We start from the raw sequence: 12073 nt of genomic DNA, 5'->3' as shown, positions 1-12073 counted from the left end.
AACATCCTCGTCTTCATCGCCCGTCTATATATAATAATATCCTGGCTGATATTGAACTGTCCATCATTTCAGCTTCGTTGACGCCGTCGACCGTCGCTTTTTCGACGTTGGTTTTGGGATGATTATGTAATTGTCACACGTGATACCAGCAAAAGCCTCACTCTTTGTTGTTGGTGAAGTAGAACGAGGTGAAAATGAAGCTACGAAGACAACGATAGAGCGGGAGAGGAGAGAGTGAGAGGTGCGCGGGCGAAGATGAAGGATCAAGGGATAAAGGAAGAGCCTTTGCTTGACGCTCTCGAAAGAGATACCAACTCCGAAGGCAAAGCTGCAGTTTGATACGGATATTTACTCCTGCATAGCGGGTGCGTCAAATAGCCAGCCAAACAGCCAATTTAGCAAACATTTCCGATCCCTGCAAAGAGCATGAGAAAAGGCCATATCAATACTACGTTGTAGGTTTGTTGGTTGCCTCTTGACGGTTGACCTGGCTTGGAAGTGAAGAAAGGTGCCAGAAGAAACCCTGGGTTTCTCGTCTCCTCGCCTCTGCTTCCAGCATTACGTAGCTACCCTGCCGAGTTTCAAGGCGCTGTGATATGTGGAGATCTCGTTGTTCTGGAAGCCCTGGCATCGTATTAGAAAGTCCTTAGCCAGACAAGGGCTGTCCATGCCCAGGAACACCTCTTCCTGCCTCATTTGGCCCCCAACCAGGGATACGGGTGACCGGGCAGGCCCAGCTTAGGAATTTAGCGGATATATACGATGATGTTAGGAAGAGGCCAGGCAGAAGGGCGATGTGCAAGCAGCAGAATGATGCAACTGCGACAACAGACCCGTGTGGACCGTGAATGGCATGAAAATGCAACATCTTCCAGACCGGACGGGTGGTGGTTCCGCTTATCAGGAGAAGATGATGCGGCCATAGTTAAGCTTCCAGATCACTATCCAGGACTGACAGGCATCAGACACAGCGTTGCATCAATCCTTCCGCAGAATCCGCCTTAGCAAGTCCGTATCTTTATCTCGTAGGTAACGGAGATAGCTAGACGAGATTGGTTTTGATCCCGATATATCCAGCCTTCCTTGAGCAGAGTTCCATCTAGAGGAATTGAAAAAAAAAAAAAAAAAAAAAAAAAAAAAAAAAAAAAAAAAAAAAAAAAAAAAAAAAAAATGTCTGAGTAGAGACCGTCTTGGCCGAATATTGTCTCCTCAATCCCGGCCGCTGTGGCTCCAGTGCATAGCATCTTAAGAGACATTGCTTAATGGGATATCCCTGCTTGATGTCCGCCGCTAAGGCACAGAAGCAAACCGTTATCCCACTGTAGTTCGCGGGTAACTAAGTATCAAGACGTCAGTTACGGCTAAAGGGAGAGTGCTCAATATCTCGGTGGGGAGTTTGATATCTACTGGTTATACAATGCATCCCAGCAGTTGATCCACCCCTGACATCGCGATATGACTCGCACATCAACTCGTTGCCAAAAAAGAATAGATCCCTGAAGCGAAGATCCCTGAAGCGATATCGATGGTGGAAATGAGCAGGTCTTTGCATTGTATCTTCCCTGTCAAGACCACCCTAGTTAACTACGTAGTTAACTGCTTGTTTGGCTGGCCGTTTAAAGGGGGTTCGTCGCCTAGTTATTACCATCCATCACCATCGCCTCCAGCACTGCCACCAGGACCACCAGAGGGCAGCCAAAGCACTCAGCATACAGGCAGCCGATAGCATCGTATCGAGCCTTCGCAGTTCTTCCGTGACTCCATACCTCGGTTTTCACCCCGCTAACCAGGTTAACTCGTTATCCTGTCAATAACTAAGCAACGTCGAGCGGTTCCTGGTCCGGGCAATATTCTATATTCACTTCGGCCGTGGCAGGGTCACATCGCTATTTTATCCCGAGAGTCATACGGAAATATTCCCTTCATCGCAGGTTTCCACGTCTCAGGTTATTAAAGGGGGCCTGTTGTCTGGGTTTGTGAAGTCTGCGGTTCGTTTGCACGTTGGTTGTCAAACATATGTACTGGTCTGACGTGTATGGGTGTGCTCTAGTTAGTTATTTGCCTTCTATAACTATCTCCAGTCTCTCCACGGGTTACAGGCTACGATCTAGATCGATCAATCGCTTGATAACGCCTCATCCTACCTTATCTTCGCCAGCGAATACCCTCTAGCGTACAAGCGACGGTGGCAGCTCGGAGACCGTTTTCCCCTCGAAGCGAGCCAGCAGTTGACTAACTAGTTAACGGGACCGTCCTTGATCTCTCCGTATAAGATCGTATACTCCAGGCCAACCTCCGTATCAGCACCGCACCTCCTAGATCGTCACCCGGTAGCTCGATAATGACGTCCACCATGTCTGTACACAGCATCGAAGAGGACGAAAGTGACCACAATGCTGCCGTTGAGCCGTTCGAGGGGGAAGACGAAGATGCCAACGGCGAGCCCGGACTGGACCTGCAGGCCGACAAGGAGCAATTGATGCATGATGAGACAATAGACAACTTCCTTGCACCCCTCGCCGTCAACGATGCCCGCCTGTACCAGCTGGGATGCCGCTTCTCCCAGCTGTACCTCGAACTCGCGCGCACTTCTGACCAGCAATTCTTACCCACGCCCGTGACCCGGCTGCCAAACGGCCAGGAGACGGGACGATACCTAGCCATAGACGTTGGTGGGAGCAATCTCAGGGTCGCCTTTATCGAACTACTCGGTGCTGCCGCCGACGACCTGGAAAACAGCAGCGCCAGCAGCAGCAACGGGCATCCGGGCAGCGAAACCGTCTCCAACAAGGAAAAGTCACGTGATACACTCCGGAAGGCGCAGAGGCATCGGGTGCGCCGGACGCTGGAGAAAGCATGGCCGATAGCTGAGCATCTCAAGATGGACAAGGCCGAGGATCTCTTCCTATGGATTGGGGACTGCATGGCCGAGGTGGTAGCAGACAGCCTAGCTACCGATGCGGACATCCAGGCTGCCCCTGAGGAGCTTGAGATGGGCATCACCTTCAGTTTTCCCATGATGTATGTATAAATCTACTTGATAAAATAGAGAATATAATATGCGCGGCTGCTAGAGCCTGGCTAACTCCCTGGATAGGCAAGATTCGCTGGCAGAGGCTACGTTGATGCCCATGGGCAAAGGCTTCGCAATCACATCGGATCTAAACCTGGGTAAGATATTACTGGCGGGCTATGACAGACATACCCGACGTCCATACGGCTCTGATGAACCCTCTACCAAACGACGGAGGAGATTCCCACTACCAAAACTGAAAATTGCAGCCATCACCAACGATACAGTTGCTACTCTTGCTTCACTGGCCTACATGGTTAAGTCTCTACCCAACAGCCGAGTTGCCATGGGTCTCATCGTGGGGACAGGATGCAATGCCACAATACCAATGAAACTGACAGATCTACACGAGTCTAAGGCTAAATGTGTCTCCGCACAGCAGCCTGATGCGACAGAGACAGTGGTCAACACAGAGTTCACCCTTGGCGGCGCAGCTCCCCCCTTACGAGAGCTGAAGTTCACTACCAAATGGGATGTTCAACTCGACGAGCAGTGTGCTCGACCTGGATTTCAGCCATTTGAGTATATGACTGGAGGACGATACATTGGCGAACTAGTCAGGCTCGTTTTCTACGACTATCTAACATCAGTGCTCAAGCTGTCGCCTAAGTCACTACCCGCGAATCTCATACAAGGGTACGCTCTATCGACTGGCTACCTATCCAATCACATAGCCCCCACGCATACCGACCAGGATCTAGTAGCAAAGCTCAAATCTACCCTACCTCCCCCGGAATCAAGCAGCTGGAACTGGGACATCTACACTGCCCGGGCATTCCGGAAAACAGCCAGGATAGTACAGACACGCTCTGCAGGACTCGTTGCAGCAGCTGTTGTCGGTCTTCTAGCATGTCAAAAGGAGATTCAACTACGCTCTGATGGTGCTACTAACCCTAGACGATCTACCAATATTATAGTCCCGTCGTTTAACAATTCAACAGATACCATCACAAGCGTGTATAGACCCGCATCTACCACGCCACAGGACCCTTCTACCCCGGGAATGGACTCGCCGCCGTCCGGTTGGCAATCTGGCCCTGAGGAGTTGGTGGTTGCTTACACCGGCGGTATTATCCAACACTACCCAAATTTCAAGGAGACGTGCCAGGGCTTCATCGACCGTCTTGTTATATGGGACGGCCCACAGGAGAGTGGTAAATCTGTGTTTCTCCGAGAAGCTTCTGACGGAGGCATCATTGGTGCAGGTGTCTTGGCTGGCATGGTATCAAGTGCATGAGCGTATGTTCTTGGTTGTCTACTTTCTTTTCTTGTCCCCTGAAACGTCCATGCTTTACGACTTACAACTTGAAATGTCTTGATGTCTCTTTCCCACGATATACATTATTATGTTTCTTTTCAACGAAATGGAAAAAATAGATAGGTTGGGGTTGACATATGTTTGCCTTGCTCGTTTGCAATAAAGCGATATTAACCACAAGTTAATACTACCTGCTTGGTTATCTATCAATTGGAGACCCCCTTGAAATGGCTGAAAAAGACTGAAGACTGGCCAATTTAGGCTCAGTTATCCCGAAATACTGTGATTTCTAGTTCCTATCTGGTCTAGAAAGTTATCCTTATAGGTCTTTTATCATGCAAATGCTCATCACCAGGATGCTGTTGCATAAGCCCCCCCCCCCCCCCCCCCTTCTCCCTTCTGCCCCTTTTCCATAATAACAACCGCCATTGGATCCATATGTCTTCTAGCCCAATGCCATAACTAAGTGTGGCGGTGCAACCATGTACGATGGTGTGGAAGGTCTTAGCCATCGACTCCTTGGGGGCATTAGTTGCACATTGATGATGGCGCGGCACCGGCCTGAGTAATGCCAGGGACAGGATATACCCCGATAGGGTTCGCATGGCTAGGACTAGAGCTGGAAACGCCGTTTGTCTGTCTGTTATGCTCTCGCTTCACCGTTGCTAGGGTCGTCGCCGACATGGTAGATTTAGGGGTAATCTGAGTCCGAGAAGTTGGATCTGAGATTGATATCATAGATGTCGTCATGGTATAACCCGCATGTCTTGCCTGTCTTCTTCGTCTGAGATAAGCCTGAGTAGCCCTGGGAGCCAGGGTAGATGCCGACAGGGTAGATGCCGACAGGGTAGATGCCGACATCGTGCTGGGTTCAGGAATCAGTCGAGTGAGAGAGGTCGGATCCAGAGTTGAAGCCTCAATCAGAGTCGACGGAACTTGCTCAGAGCTCGTTATTTGAGAGGTTGCACGCGCCATGATGGATGCGGATGACAAGGTGGACTCAGGGATCATCTGGATGGATGAATCCCCTCGCACCCGGAGAATGGTAACACTTGGTTCAGGGTCCAAAGTCTTTGGTTCATCTTCTCCTGGCATATCTGGCAAGCCTGTAATCACTGGAGACTCCTCGCCATTTTCATCGTCTCCATTCTCATCGTCATTATCATCACCATCACCGGGTGCTGGGTATGCCGTTTCTGATGGCGTAGGGCCTAGGCTGAATGAGCCGGAGACAAGAAGGATAGGAGCACCTGATGGATAAGGCTGGATCTCGGGAACAGTTGATTGTGGTAGCAGTTGTCCGGTAGTGACCGAGCTATAGGGCTGTGTCAACTCTGATATTTCACCAAATTCAGGGGCAAGAGTTTAGGTACCTGAGGATGGCCACAGCTAACGCGAACATAAAAGAGGACTGCATGGCTCTTGTGGCTCAGATTTCTTTCTGTTTCTATATTTTGGTGTATAGAATGCTTCTATCAAACTGGTATCTTTCGATGATTTATATATTGAAGCTGTCTCGGCTACTATTATCCCATCTCAAATACTATAGATGTCGGGTTCAAGCTTGCAACCCCAGAACCATGTCAGTTTTCTGTCTATCGCGACATATACTTCTTTGTTCCTCATCCTTGAGTGTTATGCGAACTCCTCGATCACGAAATACAAAATGTCCATGATGTTTCATACATGCTTCTTACTATGGCGTACAGAGATTTGAACTACACTTCATAGTGCGTCCTCCCCACAACAGAGGAACATTAGCTTAGAGATTACTGGTAGTGGGTCATAGTGGTGGCCTAGATGCTAACGCCTGTTACGCCAGTTCCCGTCTTCTTGCTGCTGAAACAAATTCTCAATGGCAATCGTTTCCGTGAACGGAGTTGTCAAACTTGTATTTCCTTGAGACTAACAACTATAACTATTGAGTTGGAGATGATGCAAGTTCCCGATGGCGTTTTGTCTGTGGCTGCCGATCTGTGTCAATCGATGAGTTCTGTATACTCCGTACATTGTATATACTATGGCCACATATATTTGGAAAACAATTCCATCATTGATATCGTTAATTGTTGGCAGCTATCTGATCTAGGCTAGGGGTAGAATTGGGGGATTAAAAGGCTCATATAAAGCGGTTGAATTAGGAAACAAGAAATAGACTGGGGGCATAACTCGTCGGGCCAAGGAAAAGTCACTTTTTTTATAGCTTTGCTTTTAAGAACCGGTCATCCATATTTCGTTATAATCGTAAAATCAATGTGCGCTTAAGAAGCGGTCAGGGTAGGGCCGAGAGTGGCAGAAGCGCTGCAAGACTTGGTGACGGTTGGGCAAACCGAAGTGCAAGTCGGGCAACCGTAGTTGACGCTGACAGTCTTGGTGGTTGGGCATCTCTTGTCGTGGCAAGGAATGGAGGTGGTAACTGCAACAAAGCAAGGGCCATCACATGGTGGAGTGTAGGTGGCAGGGCAGAAGGCGGCCCTGTAGGAGAGAGTCCTGGTGTAGCACGGCTTTGGGGTGATGACTGGCGCAGGAGAGGCGCTGACAAGGGTGCTATTATACAGTTAGGTGTGTCTAGGAGAGGTATTCATTGCTGTGTTATGTCTTCGTACCTGGCGGCAATGACGCAAACGGCGATGGCCTTGGAGAAGAACATTTTGAATGATTGGGATGAGAGTGAAGTCTCGGTGGTTTTGAGTGAAAAGAAGTGATATAGAATGAAGCTGGAGAGCTTGAGAGAGGAAGAAGTTGCTTTGAATGTCTTTTACTTGCTTGCTGGGTCGTTGTCGTTGTCGTTGTTGTTGCTGTTGGATATTCGAGAACTGAAGGAGAGAGGAGCTCACTTATATAGCTTTTCGACAGCTACACGTGAAGCCACGGATAGACAGTGATCCGAAGAATTTTCTTTCCTTTCTGAAAGAATGCAGAGGTTGAAATTCTTTTTCGCGCTCAGCTCTCGACAACCTGCATATGGTGAATTGCCATGGCAGCTTCTTGCTCGATGGGAGGCAGGAAAATGCATCTACCTCTTTTAGAGTTAACCCAGCATCGATTTTTTTTTAAGTTCAATAATGCAAATCTCCCCTGGATGAAAAAAAAGAATCGATATAAAAAGAAATATACCCCGGTCGCACTCGCACCGCTGATGTGCCACAGCAGGGCGGGGGGCAAATCAAAGTAAAGGTTGAGCGCATAAAGAGCCTGCTCTCCTTTTTTGCAATATATTTCTGCAGGATGTAATTCTCCGTGGTATTTAGAATTGGCAGCATGATCCAGCCTTTCATCAGGATTCATGAACAACCCATGCATGCCAGGGCCGGATGTTTGACGGTTTCCTGGCCAGTGGACCGTTGAGCAGCAGGTATACGGAGCTCTAGAAGCCAGAGAACGCAGTAGCGCTCGACTGAATGGAAATCGATGAGCACAAAACGCACGGGATCGAATCGTCTATCAACAAGGGACCCGGGTATTGTTAAAATCCCGAACATTCCAGAGAGAGACAATGACTGAGCACCATGCGCAATGGTCAAGCAGTGGTATTTGCAATTGGAGCAAGCCACCATCCCTTGGAATTTGAACCTTCCCTGAATATTGCGTCGGCAATTAATATCAACGGCAGCAAAGGCCGGTCGAGACACCCTTGGCTAAAGAGATTTCCAATATACTCCATCCAACGGAGTATACTGTTGCTAGGCGGAAGGAGGAGAAGAGGCTTGACATACCCCTCCACGGACCGGCGCGATGTCATAGCCATGGGTTTCCTATATTTGGAGGTGGACTTCTAATAGCTCATCCATTTCTCCTATATCAGCTATCCTTGCATGTAGCTCGAAATCAGCAGCCGTTGATGGCAGGGAAGTTTATGGATGTGCATATGTACGCTGAAGGCTCGGAAGCGAGAGTCAGCCCATGTCCGCGGATTGGACAGGATTCCATTGCCATTAGGCTATCAAGCTCGCCGTAGTGGCAGAGAACAAATGCCCCATTGAATCCTATTAACTTCTCCGGAGCATTTGACAACGTTGAAATGAAGGTATCCAAATAATCAAAATTTTTCTGATGGGCTTTTCTTTCTACGAAAAAGAAAAAAAAAAAAAAAAGAAAAAAAAATTGATAAACAAATGCCAAGACCTGAGACTTAAAATAGTAATCACGTGAAATCACTTCAAGCCTCATACGTGATTTAATGTCATGTGATGGTGCCTAGCCGGATTCGGATGTTCGATATCGACTTCACTTTTGCGAATGACGGAGAGAGACTTTGAAGAGAACAAGAAGGGCGGGAGACGAGGATAGCTTAGAACGTGCGCCGTTTGACTGGAGAGTGCTCGGCTCTGATACCTCTAAATCGTTCGTTTGTTACTTTTTGGCCGGTGGAGAGTTGGTGGCTACCGCAAAAGGGTGGAAACATGAGTGCTCCCGCTTACTACGAGCTGTACCGGGGCAGCAGGTATATTCACAGCCCACGCTTTTTGGAAGACGCAAGGCTAACATGACTTTACTCTGATCAGCATCGGCCTGTCTCTGACAGATACCCTCGATGATTTGATTAACGAAGGCCGAATCGAACCCCAGCTTGCCATGAAAATATTGTCCAACTTTGACCGCGTCATTACAGAAGTCCTTGCGGACAAAGTGAAGTGCAAGCTCTCCTTCAAGGTATGCATACTGGCAGGCCAGGAAAATGGTCTAAACGAGTGCGAGCCGCCCCATGCTACAGTGGGATAAGGCTACCTGTCGGCAACCATTCGTTTTAACCGTTTCTTTCGCTTGTGGCTGACATGCAGGGGAATACTCCCCGTCACTTTATTGTACAGGGCCATCTCGATACCTATCGTTTCTGCGATGAAGTTTGGACTTTCCTTGTCAAAGACGTCACTTTTAAGCTAGACGACCAGTCTACATTACATGCGCAGAAGGTAAAGATAGTGGGCTGTAACAGCAAGCGACCCGGAGAGGCATGAACGCTTTCACCCGCCAGTCCAATATATTGTGGCATCGTTTTACATTTTATAACGATGGTTGGGTCGTCTATTCTGGGCTGTACTCGTACGTATCACCTTCTCGACGAAATTTGAGCATGAGTCGGGACTTGTGGGAAGGCATTCCATTCCCTGGAGTTTGGGCAAGGATTGGCGTTAGGGGCAACTTCGAGTAGATTTCAAGGATTGACAACGAGATCATAATGACATCGCTTCTGGAGATACTCACGGCTAGTTTGAATACATGAATATCCTCCAATAATGTCTTCTTGCTCCTCCATATATCTTCTACTTCATTGACTCCCTTGGATTTCTAACTGTTCCGATATCCTGGCTGCATGGAGAGTCGAAAATTCAACCTTTTCACGAAATACATTGTACAAATCCCGCCCAAATGACCATGATAGAGTCAAGGCACGCAGAGAGTGGGATGATATTTTCCGGTGAGCAGGGTTCATACAGCTGTCTGTCTAGCTTTTCTGTCCGCCTAACCGTAACTAATATATATAAAACTACAAACGAGCTACAGGGTATTATTGCCAACCATTTCGACGACAAGGGCCATGTGCAATTCATTGCAAAGCCAACGGGGTCCAGTGGCTACTAAGAGTCTTGGAAATCGACAAGGATATGATGCTCCAATTCCATGGAAATATCGGCATGATTTTGTCATCCGAGGGCAATTCTATGCAGCTGAATGGGTCAGAATTTGCACTGCAACCATCTAGTGGTATCCAATCCCAGCGAGGGCAAGCTCCATTTACATCTTCACCAAGTTCCTATGTGAGGTTGCGGTTTCAGGGCAAAGGAACACTATCCACGCACGCGTTAATAATGCTTCCTGCTGAGATACCAGCGACCATTCCTCCGGAGTGTGCGTCCATATCAAAGGTTCGGCGGTATTACCAGTGGCGAAGATCCAATCTTGAAATCGTTGATCAAAGTGAGCGTAAAGGCGTGAGCGATCTGGAACTCGCCTTGGGCATTTGGATGGAGTCCATCGTATCCGGCATCGCAATTACTCATACCACAGCTATAGTGCTCCTGTAGCTCGACCAGATGTATGGGTGATTGCTCAGTACTCCATTGCGGTAGTGCAAGCCGCAGAATGGAATTATACTCGTCCGTGGAAACCGGTAGGTCACCTCTGCCGATGAAGCTGCGCTGTGGGATATTCGCAACAGCAAACTTAAGGTTCGGATTCGCTTTACGGGCGTTTTTTATCAGTCCGTAAAGAGAAGCCACGGCATCCATTGGCTTGCTGAAAAGCCATCCCAGGTCATTGAAGCCGAGCATCAGCAACATCATGTCTGCTGGATGGGCGGATACCACGTCATAAATAAGGTCTTTATCGAACGCTGCCGATCGACCCCAGACAGAAAAGTGATGTCGGTCAAAGTCTGGAGAGACTCCAGGAGCATACCCGCCACTAGTTTTGATGTTGCTTGCTTTGGGAGCCTCCTCTAATTTGTTCAGTGGAGGTGCTGGTGCATCTGGCTCAACAGTGCCTGTATACGGCCCTACAAAAGTGACAGCTATACCCTGAGCTTGAAACCACTGCCATATTCGATAGCGCCATGTCCAGTCACCCTGTTTGCCCTGTGTCATTGAGTCACCCACAAACATTACGCGGAGATCGTCTGGCTGTCGTGTAGTAGATCCCTGGACAACTGAGGAGACAATACTGCTTGAGGAATATTGGTATTGAGACCTCCCTGGCCATCGCGGCGGTGTAGCGCTTAAAAAAGAAACAAGAGCGCACAGTGTGAAGAGGAGAAAGAGAAACTTTGCCATGACTCGCTCCATTATGTTTGGAATGCGAGGCTGAAGACTAATGGTCGAAGGTCTTAAACCCTTCACAATAACCCAGAGTCATATTTATTTCTACCGGTTTCCCCTCTTTGGCAGTGGATAGGAATGCCTATGTAATTTTCGCCTTGCTCTTCATACCAGCCAACACCTGGGATTGCCGTAGAGCACCATCATTGGCCCGGAAATGACTGGAAGCGGCTAACCCTCGATGTAATACTAGAGTAAACGCTGGACAAAGCATGGCGACATATACATTAGGGCGCATAAATCCACCGATGATTCATTTGAATACCCACTGTCCCTGCCTCCTTGTCAACAGGTGCTTCAGCCCGGGCCTATCACTCGTTACCATGTCGATATTAACATGCATATGTAACTGCATTATCGCTAGGAGTGATGCACCGATGTGGCTATTACACCGCTAGAGAAACATTCTCCTCGGCACCTGTGCTGTATACAGTGGCCTTATATCAATCGATATCCACGGAGATTAAACGCTATGGTTTGATGTTTAGCTGTATTCTCAGGTACACAGAAGCTTCGTGGTTAAGTGAGCTCGCTGAGGAACTGCCCAGTGACAGAAATTTCAAGTAGGAGAACTTGGTACAAACCTCGCAGGGTGATCAACAGGGGTCATCTTGGCTATTAAGAGCGGCTAATATAGATCCATTATCTGGCCTATTAACTGCCTTGCTGTCTTCTCTTGCGCTTGATGATTGGATATTCTGTAAACGGATGCAGGGATTGCTGGTATTCGACTGTCTCAGCAATACGGAGCTTGCCTGGCTCCCAAAGAATATCAGCACTCTTGTGGGTTATGGCACAAGCAATTCGCTTATAGGGATCAGTTTTCATTCACAACTCATTCTCAACGGAGTACTCACTTTATTGATTCTCCTCGCTGCTGTACTCTGTGGGCATCAAATCTTTCCACACTGTAGTTTTCTGCTAAAG

At 48.3% G+C, this 12073-nt stretch overlaps 6 protein-coding genes across 6 annotated transcripts; 3 read left to right on the top strand and 3 right to left on the bottom strand.

The window, feature by feature from the left end:
* Positions 1-1712: 1712 nt before the first annotated feature.
* On the top strand, positions 1713-4647 carry TERG_02280 (uncharacterized protein). The gene is made up of 2 exons (XM_003237514.2): positions 1713-3021; positions 3098-4647. The coding sequence occupies exons 1-2, from the start codon at positions 2342-2344 to the stop codon at positions 4308-4310; spliced, it is 1893 nt and encodes a 630-aa protein (XP_003237562.2). The 5' UTR covers positions 1713-2341; the 3' UTR covers positions 4311-4647.
* Positions 4648-4859: 212 nt separating this feature from the next.
* TERG_02279 (uncharacterized protein) lies at positions 4860-5748 on the bottom strand (the record flags this gene model as incomplete). The annotated part of the gene is made up of 2 exons (XM_003237513.1): positions 4860-5646; positions 5705-5748. The coding sequence occupies 2 exons, from the start codon at positions 5746-5748 to the stop codon at positions 4860-4862; spliced, it is 831 nt and encodes a 276-aa protein (XP_003237561.1).
* Positions 5749-6592: 844 nt separating this feature from the next.
* On the bottom strand, positions 6593-6981 carry TERG_02278 (uncharacterized protein; the record flags this gene model as incomplete). Its single annotated transcript, XM_047749403.1, has 2 exons — positions 6593-6878; positions 6938-6981. 2 exons carry the CDS (start codon positions 6979-6981, stop codon positions 6593-6595), a joined length of 330 nt encoding a protein of 109 aa, XP_047605629.1.
* Positions 6982-7274: 293 nt separating this feature from the next.
* Positions 7275-7634, bottom strand: TERG_11830 (uncharacterized protein; the record flags this gene model as incomplete). The annotated part of the gene is made up of 1 exon (XM_047750882.1): positions 7275-7634. One exon carries the CDS (start codon positions 7632-7634, stop codon positions 7275-7277), a length of 360 nt encoding a protein of 119 aa, XP_047605628.1.
* A 1100-nt stretch (positions 7635-8734) lies between these two features.
* Positions 8735-9053, top strand: TERG_02277 (uncharacterized protein; the record flags this gene model as incomplete). The annotated part of the gene is made up of 2 exons (XM_003237512.2): positions 8735-8775; positions 8837-9053. 2 exons carry the CDS (start codon positions 8735-8737, stop codon positions 9051-9053), a joined length of 258 nt encoding a protein of 85 aa, XP_003237560.2.
* An 884-nt stretch (positions 9054-9937) lies between these two features.
* Positions 9938-10357, top strand: TERG_11829 (uncharacterized protein; the record flags this gene model as incomplete). Its single annotated transcript, XM_047750881.1, has 1 exon — positions 9938-10357. One exon carries the CDS (start codon positions 9938-9940, stop codon positions 10355-10357), a length of 420 nt encoding a protein of 139 aa, XP_047605627.1.
* Positions 10358-12073: the final 1716 nt, after the last annotated feature.

The sequence above is a fragment of the Trichophyton rubrum genome (assembly GCF_000151425.1).
Source record: "Trichophyton rubrum CBS 118892 genomic scaffold supercont2.2, whole genome shotgun sequence".
NCBI lineage: Eukaryota > Fungi > Ascomycota > Eurotiomycetes > Onygenales > Arthrodermataceae > Trichophyton > Trichophyton rubrum.
The sequence above is the reverse complement of the archived record's forward strand: the minus strand, read 5'-3'. Positions and strand labels throughout refer to the sequence as shown.

Coding starts and splice junctions, on each gene's coding strand:
- TERG_02280 (XM_003237514.2), top strand. CDS start 2,342: ATGACGTCCACCATGTCTGTACACAGCATCGAAGAGGACGAAAGTGAC. Junction 3,022..3,097: donor ACCTTCAGTTTTCCCATGAT/GTATGTATAAAT, acceptor CTCCCTGGATAG/GCAAGATTCGCTGGCAGAGG.